This window comes from Trachemys scripta, chromosome 1 (genome assembly GCF_013100865.1).
Source record: "Trachemys scripta elegans isolate TJP31775 chromosome 1, CAS_Tse_1.0, whole genome shotgun sequence".
NCBI classification, from domain to species: domain Eukaryota; kingdom Metazoa; phylum Chordata; order Testudines; family Emydidae; genus Trachemys; species Trachemys scripta.
In genome coordinates this window covers 345,539,568-345,557,696 of record NC_048298.1, presented here as the reverse complement: position 1 = coordinate 345,557,696, position 18,129 = coordinate 345,539,568, and the positions used below count along the sequence as shown (strand labels likewise).

The window sequence follows — 18,129 nt, the reverse complement described above, 5'->3', positions numbered from 1 at the left end:
TCGAGTGAAGAGTGCAACCATTGTTCTGAGACAGCTATGAGTTGACCCTCATTTACAATGGCCTGAAATTGTGATCATTTCTCCTTGGGGAGCGCCACCATGAATAAGTTAAGTTTGCCATAGTTATCATAATCATATTTAGCCAACAAAACTGAATAGTTGGTGACTTGGAATTGAAATGTCGCCGAGGAGTAAGCTTTTTGCCTGAAGAGATCGAGCCTCTTGTGTTCCTTATCTTGTTCAGTCGATCTAAACTGTTGTTGTTTGCCACGCTGATTAGCTGCATTGACCACCAAGGAGTTGGGAGGTGGGTGTGAGAAGAGGAAGTCCACCCCTTTGGCGGGGATGAATACTTTTTATCCGCCCTTTTGCATGTCGGCGGAATTGAGGTTGGTGTCTGCCAGATTGTCTCTGCTGGTTTCAAAATCACATCATTGATGGGCAGAGCGCTTTTGCAAGCAGATGAAGGTTGTAGAATTTGTTCCAACTTGTGCTGGTTTGTCTGCACTTCCTCCAACAGGATGTCCTGGCTTCGGACAACCCACTTAAACAGTTCCTGAAACTGTTTGAAGTCATCCACCGAGATAGGCAGCGGTGGCATAATTGTCTCATCTCGGGAGGAGGAAGACTTGTGAGCTGGAGATGTCATTTCCCAATCTGTGCCTGTTTCTGTGTTATCCCCAACATCCTGAGCGTCCATTGACTGCAGGATGGGAGATGTGGGATTAGACATCAGCTCGCCTCTATGAGCCGTGGGTGGCCTGGAGTGGAGGCCCTGGTAAATTGCCTAGAGTTGGGCCCATTGCATTGGGAAGGCTATTGGTGGATACATCCACAGTGGTCCGTACCACAGTTGAGCTATCTGGTTGTAAGGGCATTTGGATTCCATCTGCCTCCAGGGTGGTCGTCGCTCTTTTGGTGATGAGTGATGTGGTGAAAAAGTGCATGGTTCTTGCACATCATCATCGTCTTCACTGGACGAGTGTACAGCGTTATAAGAAGTAGGGGATCTCCTCTATAACTTACAGGAGAGCCCTCAGTACCAAATAGTAGGGACTGCAGTGCCAACAAGACAGACAAATCGCTCTGTTGCAGTAGATTTTGTGGTGGTTCTGATGTCGGTACCATCGGTGCCAATGGGGAGAGACCGCCTATGTTTCTGTGGTGCTCTCTGCGGAGACAATTGTGCCCTCTTCCTCAATCTTTTAGAGGAAGGCATGTCTCCTGTCCCTGCCAAGAGGTCCATTGGTCTGCCTCTGGTTGGAGAGATTTCTCCATCAGTATCATTTTAAAGCAGAGATCCTGGTTACGCCGGGCTCTTATTTCAGATTACTGCAGTAGGCACGTTTCTGCGGGATACGCACCTCCCTGAGACCTTGGACACACAAAGAGTGCCTGTCAGAAATGGGCATTGCTCCACGGAAAGAGCAGCATCGCTTAAAGCCTGGGGAGCCAGGCATCTCTAATGGTTATGCAACCCCAGTGCGGGGAAACTACGGGGAGGGTAAAACTTGGAAAAGTAAATGTTTTTTTAATGAAAACTAGCACCAGCACTAACTATAACTTTTAAAATGACTACTGAAACTTATTTTTCTAAAGGTTTGTCGAGAGTGACGAACACTGCCCCAGAGCTCCATCTTCAGCTGAGGGCAGCCTAGTGCATGGACATTGCTACCATAAATCTGTGATCGATGGTGCTGGGATGCACCAACACCTGAAATGGAGCACCCACAGGGACAGCATTCAAAGAAGAAGTAAGGGTCCAGTACTTCTGGCCACTCCTGCTGGGGTCCAGGTTTAGTGCCACTAGTGGGGTAAGAGGAAGAAGTAGAAGAAAAAACTATCAGTTCCCTCTGTGTGCATGGCTAACCCATCAGTCTTTCTCCAGACTTGACTACTGCATACAAGACTTGAGCGTTTACATTAACACAAGTGTTAGGAAATCAAATTTAAACACTAGGACCAAGTAAGTCTGGCATGCGTTCTGAAGATACATAAAAAGGAAAGAAGCCAGCCTACCAAGGACAATGAACTGGCCATAAATAAAATCAGGCTGGAAATTAGAAGTAACTATCAGAGGTGTGAGGTTCTGGAACAGCTTTCCAGTAGGAGTAGTAGGGGGCAAACTAACTAGTTTTAAGATGGAACTTGACGGGATTATATGAAGGGATTGCCTGCGATAGCAGGGGACTGGACTCAATGACTTCCAGTTCTTTGTTCCACAAAAGCTACATCCCAATGGCTGAAGTAAAGATTGCAGGGGGTTTGTGCGTTGCACACCATTTGTACAATCCCCCCACATCTGTTGCACCCTCCCTTTACCAGTGGAAGCACACAGGCCTCTTGCAAAAGGGCTCTCTGTGGCCATGGAAGATAGGGCTAGGTTTGTATACAAAGGGCTTCATCCTGTTTGTAGGCAAGTAATACATACAGTAGAATTCACACAAGAAATGTACACAAAGTGGTGCCTCATTATACATGACTTCTGTTGATTTGAATGGAAGTTGTAGACCTTATGATCAGTACTGGGCTCAAACTGATACACTTTAAGGCCAAAAAGGACCATCATGATCATCTAGTCTGGACGTACATTGCAGGACACAGAACCTTGCCCACCCACTCTTGTAATAGACCCATAACCTCTGGTTGAGTTACTGAAGTCCTCAAATCATGATTTAAAGACTTAAAGTTACAGAGAATCCACCATTTCCTCTAGTTTAAACCTGCAAGTGCCCCATACCCCATGCTGTAAAGGAAGGCAAATTCCCCCTACCCCAAGTCTCTGCCAATCTGACTTGGGGGGAAATTCCTTCCTGACCACAAATATGGAGGTCATTTGGACCTTTAGCATTGCAGAAAACCAAACAGCCAGACACCAGGGAAAGTATTCTCTGTAGTAACTCAGATACCTCCCTATCTTTGTCTCATCATGGGCTGTTAGAGATATTTGCTACTTTCAGTCACAGATTGGCTACATTCCATTGTAGACAGTCTCATCATACCATCCCCCTCCATAAACATATCAAGCTCAATCTTGAAACCAGTTAGGTTTTTTGCCCCCACTGTTCCCTTTGAAAGGATGTTTCAGAACTTCACTCCACTGAGGGTAAGAAACCACCATCTCATTTCAAGCCTAAACTTGTTGATGGACAGTTATATCCATTTGTTCTTGTGTCCACATTGGTGCTTAAATTAAATTAAATGACTCCTCTCCCTCTTTATCCCTCTATTTATCCCTCTTATGTATTTATAGAGAGCAATGAAATCTTCTCTCAGCCTTCTCTTGGTTAGGCTAAGCCTGCTCTTGGTTAGGCTTTGGTTAGGCCTTCTCTTGGTTAAGCCATCTCTTTGTTAGCCTTTTCTTGGTTAGGCTAAGCTCTTTCAGTCTCTTCTCATAAGGTAGGTTTTCCATTCTTCTGATCATTCTAATAGTCCTTCTCTGCACTTGTTTCAGTTTGATTTCATCTTTCTTTTAAAATGGGAGACCAGAATTGCACACAATATTCCAGATGAGGTCTCACCAATGCCTTGTATAGTGGTACTAACACTTCCCTATCTCTACAGGAAACACCTCACCTGATGCATCCTAGGAATGCATTAGCCTTTTTCACAGATGAATCACATTGGCGGCTCATAGTCATCCTGTGATCAATCAATACACCCCAAGACTTTCTCCTCCTTTGTTTCCAACTGATAAGTCCCCAGCTTTTAAAAAAAATTCTTATTCTTAGTCCTCAAGTGCATGACCTTGCACTTTGCACTATTAAATTTCATCCCATTTCTGTTAGTCCATTTTCAAGGTGATCAAGATCTTCTTTATGATATTCTGATCCTCCTCCATATTGGCCTCCTGACTGTGTCAGCTGTGAATTTTATTAGCACACTTACACTTTTTGTGCCAATAAAAATGTTAAATCAGATTGGCCCCAAGACCGATCCCCGAGGAACTCCACCAGTAGCCTCCCTCTAGCCTGACGGCTACCCTTTCAATATGATGTGTTGCAGTCTCCCCTTTCACCAGTTCCTTATCCTCCTTTGAATTCTCATATTAATCCCCATCTTCTCCAATTTAACTAATAATTTCTCATGTGTAACTGTATAAAAAGCAATATTGAAATCCAGGTAGATTTGATCTACTGCACTTCCTTTGTCTTAAAAAATCAGTAATCTTCACAAAGAAAGAGATCAGGTTGCTCTGGCATGATCTAACTTTTATAAAACCATGTTGTATTTTACCCTAATTGCTGTTTACCTCTATGTACTTAACTACTTTCACTATCAAAATTTGTTACAAGATCTTGCTTACAATTGAGGTCATTCTAACAGGCCTGTAATTTCCTGGATCGCTTTTTTCCCTTTCTTAAAAATAGGTACTATATTAAGCAATTCTCCAGTCATACGGTGTGGTCCCTGAGTTTATGGATTAATTAAACAGAAGGGGGAAATGTATTCCTGTTTTTGTTTTTTTTAAATATCCTCATAATTTATTGTGTACTCAAGGAGTAATTTTCTTTGTACTCAAAGCTGTAATTTTGATGTGCATAAGATGTTTTCTTCATACATAATAAAAAAATAGTTGAATCCTATTTTAAATGCAAAACTCAACTTTTAGTCTTAACTATGGAACCATGAACACCACTTCCATCATAAAACCATATGTCTCACGGAGTAGTTTTGAAGTTGGATAAACCAATCTTAACAATACTTCTGTAAAATGTGCATGAAGCTAAAGTATTTAATTACTAACCTCATCCATACCACAGTCACATTCCTCCTCATCTTCTAGTTTACCATTACCACACGTCTGTGTTCCAAATATTTTCTTTTCTGGTATGTTAAGAAGGCATGTTTTTCCTGGTTTTCTTATTGTGTCGAAATAGAATCCTCTGGAGCAGTTACTGAACTCTGTGCACAATATCCGCCTGCACAGCGAGAAAATATCTAATACTAGAAATTGAAGCTAGACAAATTCAAACAATAGAAAATGGAACTAATAGCTTCATTCAGCACTCAAGATGGATGCACAAAGATATAATGGGAATCTTAAATGCGGCATTTTCCTAATTTTTAAGTGCTTGACTTTGCAACCCAAACAACATTCTTCTTGAAGCAGAAACATGTATTACCTTCAAGCCATTCACCCAGATAAAATTTGAAGATCTGATTTAAAATTAAATGAACTTCTCTAACACACAACATAGAATGGAGACCAACTGACTATGCACTTAGATATAAAATCAGACTAACTAGGAGGGAGAAGAATGGTCAGAAAGAACCAGACATTGTGCCTTTGGAGAACTGGGGGATGGGGGAGGAGAGAGCTGTCCTAGCAAGGGCCTATGAAAGGTAATCTTAGAAAAATGAAGGTTATTTACCTGTAATCAGAGTTCTTCGAGATGGACTTTGCATATTCACACTCATGGGATGCTCTGATCGGTGGAACCCAAGATGGTAAGGGTATAAAAGGGTGTGGCTCTCCAGCCACCTCAGTTCCTTCCCCCGACATCCCAGGTCCCTTGGTAAGTAGGATTCCAAGGAAATGGGGAAAGATGGGCGGGGAGTATCCATATGCAGAGTCCATCTCAAAGAACCTCAGTTACACAAAAGTAATCTTAATTATTTCTTTGCGGGGCCTCTGCGTACTCCCACTCATGGGATAGATGAACAAGCAGTAACTGTAACCCAAAATGGTGGGATATGGAGTCCTAACTGAACAATGATTGTAGAACAGCCACACTACACTTTCATCTGATATAGACTCTAAGTCTAATGAGTAGTACTTAGTGAAAGTATGCATTGAAGTCCAGGTTGTTGCTCTACAAATTTCCACAAGAGGAACGTGTTTGGGAAAAACCATAGAAGCTGCCTTAGCCCTGGTAGAAAGTCCAAAAGACCTTGTACTTTTGTCCCATTGATCTATACAGGACCATTATTTTAATGGGTCCTTGTTCTGCTCTCCATACCTGCGCATACTCACATTCCATAAGGGGGCATTCTGTTTGGACATGTCCTGGTAGGGGGAAGGGCATGTCAGGGAGAGGACCACATTGGAGAAGTAGAGTGGGTCAACCTGGGGCATGGCTGGGGAAGCCTGGCTGAAGCCAAGGCAGGAGTCACAGCTGGAGGTGAGTAGAAGGCAGAAAGGGCCCAACTCAGCATACACCTTGGGCTACATAAACAAAGTAACATGTGACCCTCCAGTAACCTGTTGCCTACAACATGTGTATACAGCAGCATAGGGCAGGAGAATCTCACCCACCTACTCCTGTATCAAACCTATGTCTGAGCCACTGAAGTCCTCAAATCATGGTTTAAAGACTTCAAGGTGCAGAGAATCCTCCAGCAAGTGACCCATGCCCCACGCTGCAGAGGAAGGTAAAAAACCCCCAGGGCCTCTGCCAATCTTCCCTGGAGGAAAATTCCTTCCCAACCCCAAATATGGTGATCAGCTAAACCCTGAGCATGTGGGCAAGACTCACCAGCCAGACACCCAGGAAAGAATTCTCTGTAGTAACTCAGATCCCACTCCATCTAACATCCCATCACAGGCCATTGGGCATATTTACCGCTAATAGTCAAAGACCAATTAATTGCCAAAATTAGACTATCCCATTATACCATCCCCTCCATAAACTTATCAAGCTTAGTCTTGAAGCCAGATATGTCTTTTGCCCCCACTGCTTCCCTTGGAAGGCTGTTCCAGAACTTCGCTCCTCTGATGGTTAGAATCTTTTGTCTAATTTCAAATCTAAACTTCCTGATGGCCAGTTTATATCCATTTGTTCTGGTGTCCACATTGGTACTGAACTTAAATAATTCCTCTCCCTCCCTGGTATTTATCCCTCTGATATATTTATAGAGAACAATCATATCTCCCCTCAGCCTTCTTTTGGTTAGGCTAAACAAGCCAAGCTCTTTGAGTCTCCTTTTATAAGACAGGTTTTCCATTCCTCAGATCATCCTAGTAGCCCTTTTCTGTACCTGTTCCAGTTTGAATTCATCCTTCTTAAACATGGGAGACCAGAACTGCACACAGTATTCCAGATGAGGTCTGACCAGTGCCTTGTATAACGGTACTAACACCTCCTTATCTCTACTGGAAATACCTCGCCTGATGCATCCCAAGACCGCATTAGCTTTTTTCATGGCCATATCACATTGGTGGCTCATAGTCATCCTGTGATCAACCAATATTCCAAGGTCCTTCTCCTCCTCTGTTATTTCCAACTGATGCGTCCCCAGCTTATAACAATAATTCTTTTTATTAATCTGTAAATGCATGACCTTGCACTTTTCACTATTAAATTTCATCCTATTACTATTATTCCAGTTTACAAGGTCATCCAGATCTTCCTGTAGGATATCCCGGTCCTTCTCTGTATTGGCAATACCTCCCAGCTTTGTGTTATCCGCAAACTTTATTAGCACATTCCCACTTTTTGTGCTAAGGTCAGTAATAAAAAGATTAAATAAGATTGGTCCCAAAACCGATCCCTGAAGAACTCCACTAGTAACCTCCCTCCAGCCTGACAGTTCACCTTTCAGTACGACCCGTTGTAGTCTCCCCTTTAACCAGTTCCTTATCCACCTTTCAATGTTCATATTGATCCCCATCTTTTCCAATTTAGCTAATAATTCCCCATGTGGAACTGTATCAAATGTCTTACTGAAATCGAGGTAAATTAGATCCACTACATTTCCTTTGCCTAGAAAATCTGTTACCTTCTCAAAGAAGGATATTAGGTTGGTTTGGCATGATCTACCTTTTGTAAAACCATGTTGTATTTTGTCCCAACCTTATCTCCACATTAATGCATTTTTTGCCATTTAATAATTCCTTCTTTGGCACATGTAGAAGAAGCTGAAGAAGAAGGTGGGGTATCATCATCATTAAGTGGAACAGAGGATGATCTTTTTTTTTTTTTTTTTTTTTATAAACAAACACCTAAAGAACTAGCTGCATGTCATGACTCATGGGTCTTGAATTTGAGTCCACAGGGTGAAGCCAAACTCCATCCTCCACCCAGCAGCCTGCTGCCAACTGCTTACCTAGGGCCCATGAAGCCCAGTCCCAGTTTGAAGCTCTGCCCCTGAGGTCCTATTGGCAGAGTCCTGAAACAGCTGATGGGCCTGCTGGCCTTACTGAAGCCAGCAGCAAGAAGAGGAAGGTGTCTGAACAACTGGGCCCCTCCCTGTTCTGGACTGTGCACCTTGTGCTTCCTGCTCCCCCAGGTTGATTTCGTGGCATCTGATTCAGGGTTCTGATCTTCAGTTGATCTCTTTCCTCCGAGCCCCAGATATCCTGACATGGCCTGACTCATGGTTCTGATCTTAAGTTTGTCTCCTACTTTTGACCTTCCAGTATCCTGACACAGCTGACTTTTGACTCCTGGATCATGAGTGTGGACTCTGGCTCTGATCATTAGGTCTGGCTGTGCACGACCTGGCCATGATACTGGGCTAGATGGACCTTTGGTCAACCTAGTATTGCCATTCTTATGTTCTTTTGTTCCCTCTGCCAGAAGGCCATAGCCTGGTACTGTCAAACTGGGAAGATTTTCTGCAGTCAATATCAGCCATCTTTGATGACCCGCACTGAGTTTGAACAGCTGAGGCCACCCTGAGGAGACTCCAGCAGGGGCAAGGCACAGTGGCATCCTGCGCAGCACACTTCACCTCACAGTGGATACAGAGTGGAATGAAGCAGCACACCTGTACTAATTGCAGTGGGGCTTGCAGGAACAAATTAAAGATGAACTGGTCCATGTAGAGATACATAGGGCCATAGGGCCTAGATGCCCTTGTGGACCTTACTATCTGCATTGACGATGGTCAGCAAGAATAAAGAGAGGAGAAAAGGGGGTCCCTGCAGTCCCTCTACCCACATGCCATGACCTTCTGAATTGATACCCACTGAATTGATACAAGCCAATGTGGCTTGTCAGCAGCTGAATCCTAAAGAAAAAGAATGGTGCCGGCAGCACCACTTGTGTGTCTGCTGTGGTGAACGTGGCTTGCTGATTCAGGTGCAGCAGATAGTCAAGTATTTGTTGGATGGACAAATGCATCAGCGAGACTCCAGTTTGACAAGCCCAGATAGAGAACCTCTTCGATTTTGACAGGTAGTGGCCCTGGTGGAGGGCTTTCTGCAACCTAGTAAGACCTGGCAAACTTGCTCCAAACAAGCCTGCTCTTTGAGATGGAGCCTCTAGGCCATTACATGAAGGAATTGCAGGTTCAGGTGGAGCAACTGACCATGGTCCTGGGAGATCAAATCCAGGTGCAACGAGAGTGAGATTGGAGTTGCCACTGATAGCTCCAGTAGAATGGAGAACCAGTGTTGGGTGGGACCATGCTGGGATTATTAATATAACCCAGGTATGGGCCCCCTTGATCTTTAGTAGCACTCTGTGTGGGAGTGGGAGTGGGGGAAAAACACAGTAAAGCTTTCCCGTCCCAGGATAGCAAGAAGGCATTTGTGATGGAACCTAGACTATGACCTTTTAGAGAGAAGAATTGAAGACATTTTCTGTTGTATTTGTTCATAAATAGGTCAATTTGTGGTGTCCCTCACTGCTGGAAAATGCACATAGCTATATCCAGGTGAAGAGACCATTTGTGGTGACTGGAGAAAGACCTGCTCATAAAATCTGCTAACTTATTCTGCACCCCTGGAAGGTAAGAGGCCTCGAGGTTGACTGAAAGAGCTATGCAAAATTCCCATAGTTGAACTACTTCCTAACACAGGAGGGATGACTGAGTTCCTCCCTGCCTGTTGAGGTAAAACATAGCTATGATGTTGTCCATAAGGACAAACAGGTTTCTCCCCCTGGCATGAGGTAGGGAAGCCTGACAGGCAAGACAAATCACTTTGAACTATCTGACATTGATATGAAGAGAAAGCTCTATTGAGGACCAAAGACCCTGAGTTTGGAGTGGCCCCAGGTGAGCTCCCCACCCTAGAGCCGACACATCTGAGACCAGAATCACCAATGGTTGAAGGCAGAGGAGGGGAATGCCCACACAAATCTTGAGAGGATTCAACCACTAATTCAGCAAAATTAGAACCTGTGAAGGTACCATAAGCACAGGATCCAGATGCAGACAGCTTGGAGAGTACATTGAGGCCAACCACATCTGAAGGAGTCTGAGGTGCCACCTCTCATGTGGTACTACATAACTGTACAAGGCTATATTTTCTAACAGCCTCATACAGTTTTCGGCTGTTGTGATTCAATGAATCTCGAGGAATCTCATGAGAGATTCAATAGATTGAAATCTTGACTCTTTGGCCTGGGTAGAGTCCAACATAGCCCCTATAAACTCTATCCTCTCTACTAGAGAGAGGATAGACTTGTCCGCATTGATCAGTAGTCCTTAGGCCTTGAAGGCTGACTGAATGAGATGAACACTGGATATAACCGAAGCTTTGGACAGCCCTTGACTTGCCAGTCATTCATTTAAAGGTAGACTTGCACTCCTAGTCTCCTAAAGAACACTTCTACCATGAAGACATGTTCTGTTAACACTCAAGGAGCTACAGATAGGCCGAATGGAAGCACTGTGAACTGGTAATGAGGAACTTTCTGTGCTCTTGGTATATCGATACATGAAAGTGGGCATCTCTTAAACTGAGGACGGTGTACTGGTCTCCAGCACCCCGAGAGGGAATAATGCATGTCAAGGTTACCATGTGAAACCTTTTTTTTTTAGATAATTGTTGAACAGAGACAGGTGTAAAATAGGTGTGAGTCCTCTCTTGGTTTTGGGGATTAGGAAATAATGGGAGTAGAAAACCTTCCCTCTTAAATTTTGTGTCACCTCCTCTATGGCTCCTACCTGAAGGAGAGATTGAACCTCCTGGACCAGAAGTGGAGTGCCTGAAGAGGGATGGGAAGGGAGGGTAAGTAGGAGGGGTAGAAATAATTTGTAGGGTGTACTCCACTTCTGTCGTGCTCAACACCCAACGATGCATGGTGATATGGGACCAAGCACTGAGGAAATAGGAAAGGCAGTTTGCAAATAAAGGAAAAAGAGGGTGGGTCTGGCATCCTGGGAACTGGCATTGAAGCAGAGGTAGGAGGAGGAGGTGGTTTACACTTAAAACTTCTTTCTCTGCAGGTCTTGTTGGAGAGTGCGAGCAGAATACCGGAGGGGTTGTTGAGGCCTAAAGTGCTTCCTGGAAGGAGCTGGAGTGTACAACTTGTTGCCCTTGAGTCCTGTAACCCATGGGGCTTAGCATCAGCCTGCTCTGAAAAGAACTAAGATTCTTTGAAGGGCAGATCCTGCATAGTTTGTTTGACCTCCTGTGGGGGCCACAAGGACCACAACCAGGAATTCTTATGCATGGCCTCCGCTGAAGCCATGGACCTGGCAGCCAAGTCAGCTACATTCAGAGAAGCTTGCACTGAGACATTCTAAATCAATTTTCCCTTATCCACTAGCAAGGAGAATTCCTGCCTAGCCTATTCTGGGAGCATATCTTTACATTTCAGCATAGAGACCCACAAATTAAACTCTTACCTGCCCAAAAGTGCATGCGTTTTGGTGCAGTCTCAGTATAATCTTGTCCGGAAAAAATATTGTGTAGGGAAGATGCACCATCAGAGCTGCTATCTCTCCTGTTCTCCTGGCTGATGTAATTGCTTCCAGGATGGCCCTTTTCATGGATAGGTATGTTAGTGAACAGGTGGCCATGGGTTCAAAGGTGGGCCTCATCAGTCTTTTCAATACAAGGTTCAGCTCCCATGTGGGAGTAGGAAAAAGAGGTACTGGTTCTATGGCTCTTAACTGGAGGTGGCGATCTATCTCCTGTTGTAGTAAGCGCTCATGAGAAGGGTCCCTGAAGAGGGACTGGGAAGGGAGTTCTGGAGGGGGTAGGTAGGTAAAATGGATGGAGTACCCGGTTAGAATGATCGGTAGGACACATCAATCGGATGTTATGTGTTCCCGGGCACTGCAGAATGCTGCCAATCGGTGGACAAATGGGTGTGGAACAATGGTCGGCTGTGTCAATTGAGGGGTGTGGTCTAACAGTGCCTTGACCTGCCCATCAGAAGTGGTGCTTAGACGTAGAGAGCTGCAATGAAGGTTGTGGGCCAGGTGGTTTGTGTTTAGGGAATTTCCCTTTCTTTCTTTGCAGCTCTTAGTGGCGCTGAGTTTGGTACTGAGAGGTCTGTGGTCTGTGCTGGGATTGGGGACTAAGTAATCTCTTTTGTCTCGGTGCAGAGATACCCAATGACCGCAGGGTAGCCCTGGAGTCTTTCAGGGTGTGAAGGGAGGCATCAGTCTTCTTGGCAAAGAGCTTCATACCCACAAAGGAGATGGACCTAGCTGCCATGTTGGCCACATTGAGGGCAGATTGCAGTTATGTCTTAGCTACTAATTGACCCTCCTGGATAACGGCCTTGAATGAGTCACAATGTGCTTCTGGCATCTTTTCAATAAAGTCATTCAGCTCAAGTAATTTATGTAATTGTATTTCGCTGTGAGGGCCTAGTAGTCGGCAATACAAAATTGTAGTGTGCCTGAGAACGCTTTTCTACCAAATAAATCAAGGCACTTCATAGAATCATAGAATATCAGGGTTGGAAGGGACCTCCGGTGGTCATCTAGTCCAAAGCAGGACCAATCCCCAACTACATGATCCCAGCCAGGGCTTTGTCAAGCCTGACCTTAAAAACCTCTAAGGAAGGACATTCCACCATCTCCCTAGGTAACCCATTCCAGTGCTTCACCACCATCCTAGTGAAAAAGTTCTTCCTAATATCCAACCTACACCTCCTCCACTGCAACTTGAGACCATCACTCCTTGTTCTGTCATCTGCTACCACTGAGAACAGTCCAGATCCATCTTCTTTGGAACCCCCTTTCAGGTAGTTGAAAGCAGCTATCAAATCCCCCCTCATTCTTCTCTTCTGCAGACTAAACAGTCCCAGTTCCCTCAGCCTCTCCTCATAAGTCATGTGCTCCAGCCCCCTAATCATTTTTGTTGCCCTCCGCTGGACTCTTTCCAATTTTTCCACATCCTTCTTGTAGTGTGGAAACTGGACACAGTACTCCAGATGAGGCCTCGCCAATGCCAAATAGAGGGGAATGATCACGTTCCTCGATCAGCTGGCAATGCCCCTACTTATACAGCCCAAAATGCCATTAGCCTTCTTGGCAACAAGGGCACACTGTTGACTCATATCCAGCTTCTCGTCCACTGTGACCCCTACGTCCTTTTCTGCAAAACTGCAGCCTAGCCATTCGGTCCCTAGTCTGTAGCAGTGCATGGGATTCTTCCGTCCTAAGTGGAGGACTCTGCACTTGTCCTTATTGAACCTCATCAGATTTCTTTTGGCCCAATCCTCTAATTTGTCTAGGTCCCTCTGTATTCTAACCCTACACTCCAGCGTATCTATCACTCCTCCCAGTTTAGTGTCATCTGTAAACTTGCTGAGGGTGCAGTCCATGCCATCCTCCAGATCATTAATGAAGGTATTGAACAAAACCAGCCCCAGGACCAACCCTTGGGGCACTCCGCTTGATACCAGCTGCCAACTAGACATGGAGCCATTGATCACTACCCGTTGAGCCCGGCGATCTAGTCAGCTTTCTATCCACCTTACAGTCCATTCATCCAGCCCATACTTCTTTAACTTGCTGGCAAGAATACTGTGGGAGACCCCGTATCAAAAGCTTTGCTAAAAAGTCAAGGAATAACACATCCACTGTTTTACCCTCATCCACAGAGCCAGTTATCTCATCATAGAAGGCAATTAGGTTAGTCAGGCATGACTTACCCTTGGTGAATCCATGCTGACTGTTCCTGATCACTTTCCTCTCCTCTAAGTGCTTCAGAATTGATTCCTTGAGGACCTGCTCCATGATTTTTCCAGGGACTGAGGTGAGGCTGACTGGCCTGTAGTTCCAATGTCTGTCGTAGGAAGAAGCCTTTGACTGGTGTTGTTGGCTGTGAGAGTTGACAGTGTCCACCACGATGGAGTTGGGTGGCAGGTGGGAGAATAGGAATTCAGATTCCTTGGTGGGGACATTGTATTTTTTGTCTGCTCGCTTGCAGGTTGGGGCCACTGATGCTGGGTTTGCCACACAGTCTTTGCCAAGTCTAAAATGGCCTCATTATTCGGAAGGGTGATCTTTGAGGAGGCGGGAGAATGAAGAATATCAAGGAGTTGATGGTGGGTATCCTTGACTTCCTCCAATGGAATCTGGAGAGTGTCTGACACCCTCTTTGCCAGTTCCAGGAAGAGATGAAAGTCATCCACCAAAGATGGTGGGGAAGCCATGACAGGTTCATCTGGAGAGGAGGAGGATATGGTCCTTGGAGTCACTTCCTCATCAGTATTGGCTTCCTGTTCCTCTAAATTGTGAGATGGTTCCAAAGCCCTGGATGGTGCAGCCCAGGGAGTGTGCCTCAAGGGTTCTTGGGCGAGGCTCAGAGCTTGGGCGAGGCATGCTGGCAGTGTGCTGCCCAAAGGTCCCAATATGGTTATTGGGATGGTGATGGCATAGAGCCTGGAGGTGGTGCCCATGTGTTGCCATACCAGGATGGTGGTGGTGGAGCCATCTGTGGGTATATCCTTGGGCTCTGTTGGTAGTGAGCACCATAAAGAGGAGGGAGGAGTACTACAACACTACCTCATCAGGATAACTGTCTGAACCCTCAATAGAGAGCAGAGGGGCATGGCATGGCATGGCATGGCAGCGGGGCTAATTTCAGTGCTTGGTAGAGGCTCGGTGCAGAGGTCTTGATTACTGAGAGGAGGGGACTCGGGTGCATCCGGCATGCAGATGTTTCTTGAATGGCAGACTTATGCCTTTACCAATCATCCTGGTATCGGAGGCGGTGCTGGGGGGACGAAGATCTTGTCCACATCGGTCGCTTCTATGCTGGGTGAACCATTGCTAGTGGTATCAATGTGGACTTGCGTACCAGGAACGTCTTTTTAAAGGAGTGCTTAATCCTGTCCTTCGGTGCTGATGACTCTGTGCCTGTGCCCATCAAATCCATGGACTTGTCAGCGGTACCAGTTGCTGTCAGTTTCCATGAGCCATGGGTGCCAGACTGAGATGGCTTCATTGCCAAAGATACCGAATGAGATGGTGAGCGCTTGCAGCTATCTCATAACTCACTAAGGGGGCTTCCTGCTCTTTTCTTAGATGGTTTGTGAGAGATCTCCACAGCCTGCTTCTTCAACCCTCAGTCCTTAGATGTAGAAGGCTGTACGGAAGACTCATGTCTGCCAGGCAACTGGTGTTTTAGCTGCCTCCATGAAGATAATCTTCTGGGAAAGCTCTCTCTCTTTGCAGGATCTTGGCTAGAGTTGTTGGCAAAGACCGCACTTCTATTGTATGTGGCCTTCCCTGAGGCAGTGAATGCAACGAGTGCACTTATCTGCAATTGGAATCACCTCTTTACAAGTGAAGCACTTTTCAAAGCCCAGCAAAGGGGGCATACCTTGTTAGGGGAAAGGATCCCCAATGGGGAAGAAAACATGGGAGGGAAAAATAAAGTTTCTTTTTCTTTTTAAGGGGAAAAACCGCAACTATAACTATAACTAGGAGACTAACTAACTATAGGTATGTAGATTAAGATGACAGTCTTAATGGACTGCTAATGGCTCTGTCTCTAGCCAGAGGTGGTTGAGAAGGAACTGAGGAGGGCTAGCCAATGCACATGGGCTAGCCTTGTGGCGCAACACGAGGAGAGACAATGCATGTGTGAGCCGAAAGGACAGTGCTACTGAAGTTCTCCAATTAGCAGCGCAGGGATGCAAGCACACCTATAGTGGAGCGCCCATAGGGACACTACATGAAGAAGTACAGGTGTGGCCAGTGGGTAGGTGCCACTTCCCTTTCTGAGGTAACTGAATTGGAGTGCTTGCAATACAATATGTAAATGGGGGGAAAGCCCCATGGATTCCAAAGAGCCCACTGGATAGGCATAGGCCCCCAGTGAATTCCTCATCAACCACTCAATGGTACTCCCATGAGTGGATCCATGAAAGAGTGGAAATGGCAGGAGGAGGAGCAGTGAAAGTGGCTCAGAGGACGAAAAACATAGGATTGAACCTCTGACTCAGAAGACGACTCCTCTCCTTCTGTTCACCATGGAGGTGCAGTTTCAGATAATGTCAGCGACTGGTGCTTGAGATGGAGAGGCCCACAGAGAAGCGAGCATTGCAGGTTCCCTCTTTGACAGTACTGAAGGGCGAGCTGTCAGGGGTACATGAGGCTGGTACAATACTGAGTGTAGTAGCGATCCTGCCTGTTGTCCCGTGTGTGCCAGCACCGATAGTGTCGACTCTTGTATTGCTGGCAATAGCAGCACCAACAGGGTCATGATGTTCCGGGCAGCTACAAATGCCTCTGGCGGGTCGCTATCAAGATAGTGTCATTGTGGTGCCACAGATGCAGAAGGAGCTCCTTCTGTCTCTGGATTAGATGAAAACTGCATAGGCCCTGAAGTCAGCAGTGTATTATTCTGCAGTCTCAGAAGAGTGCTTGGGCTTGGACCACAGTCTACTCTTATCCCCATGCCTAGCAGACTTCGGTGCCCAAGATCTCTCCCTTTTGGCCGTCTGCTTCTTATGTCTCTTCTTAGGCAATGGGGATGATGAGCAGTGTCAGGACTCAGGTATGGCAGGAGAAATACTCCTTACTGACATCGAGGCACTCGGTGCTGAGTCTAACTAACCTGGCTCAGATGGAGAGCTCAAGAACTCTTCCATGAGTACAAACTTTAGGATGGCTTCATGATCTTTCTTCATATGGATAGTAATTTCATGATCTAATAAGAATATAATGTTAGGGATCTATTATCGACCACCTGACCAGGACAGTGATAGTGATGATGAAATGCTAAGGGAAATTAGAGAGGCTATCAAAATAAAGAACTCAATAATAGTGGGGGGTTTCAATTATCCCCATATTGACTGGGTACATGTCACCTCAGGACGAAATGCAGAGACAACATTTCTCGATATTTTAAATGACTGCTTCTTGGAGCAGCTGGTATGGGAACCCACAAGGGGAGAGGCAACTCTAGATTTAGTCCTGAGTGGAGCGCAGGAGCTGGTCCAAAAGGTAACTATAACAGAACCGCTTGTAAATATTGACCATAATATAATAACATTTAACATCCCTGTGGTGGGAAGAACATCTCAACAGCCCAATACTGTGGCATTTAATTTCAAAAGGGTGAACTATGCAAAAATAAGGGGGTTAGTTAAACAGAAATTAAAAGTATCAAAGGGATAGCCATGTTAGTCTGGATCTGTAAAAGCAGCGAAGAGTCCTGTGGCACCTTATAGACTAACAGACGTATAGGAGCATGAGCTTTCGTGGGTGAATGCATCCGAAGAAGTGGGTATTCACCCATGAAAGCACATGCTCCTATACATCTGTTAGTACAGTGACTAAAGTGAAATCCCTGCAAGCTGCATGGGCGCTTTTTAAAGACACCATAATAGAGGCCCAACTTAAATGTATACCCCAAATTAAGAAACACAGTAAAAGAACTAAAAAAGAGCCACCATGGCTTAACAACCATGTAAAAGAAGCAGTGAGAGATAAAAAGACTTCCTTTAAAAAGTAGAAGTCAAATCCTAGTGAGGTAAATAGAAAGGAGCATAAACACTGCCAAATTAAGTGTAAAAATGTAATAAGAAAAGCCAAAGAGGAGTTTGAAGAACGGCTAGCCAAACTCCAAAGGTAATAACAAAATGTCTTTTAAGTACATCAGAAGCAGGAAGCCTGCTAAACAACCAGTGGGGCCCCTCAATGATCAAGATACAAAAGGAGCGCTTAAAGACGATAAAGTCATTGTGGAGAAACTAAACGAATTCTTTGCTTCAGTCTTCACGGCTGAGGATGTTAGGGAGATTCCCAAACCTGAGCCGGCTTTTGTAGGTGACAAATCTGAGGAACTGTCACAGATTGAAGTGTCACTAGAGGAGGTTTTGGAATTAACTGATAAACTTAACATTAACAAGAAACCGGGACCAGATGGCATTCACCCAAGAGTTCTGAAAGAACTCAAATGTGAAATTGCGGAACTATTAACTAGGGTTTGTAACCTGCCCTTTAAATCGGCTTCTGTATCCAACGACTGGAAGATAGCTA

At 45.2% G+C, this 18,129-nt stretch overlaps 1 protein-coding gene across 1 annotated transcript in view; it reads right to left on the bottom strand.

The window, feature by feature from the left end:
- Nucleotides 1-18,129, bottom strand: part of LOC117873308 (disintegrin and metalloproteinase domain-containing protein 20-like) — a 188,197-nt gene that overhangs the window by 86,157 nt on the left and 83,911 nt on the right. Inside the window, 1 exon segment of the mRNA XM_034762535.1 lies at nucleotides 4,748-4,922. Within this exon segment, the coding sequence (XP_034618426.1) occupies nucleotides 4,748-4,922 (175 nt within the window).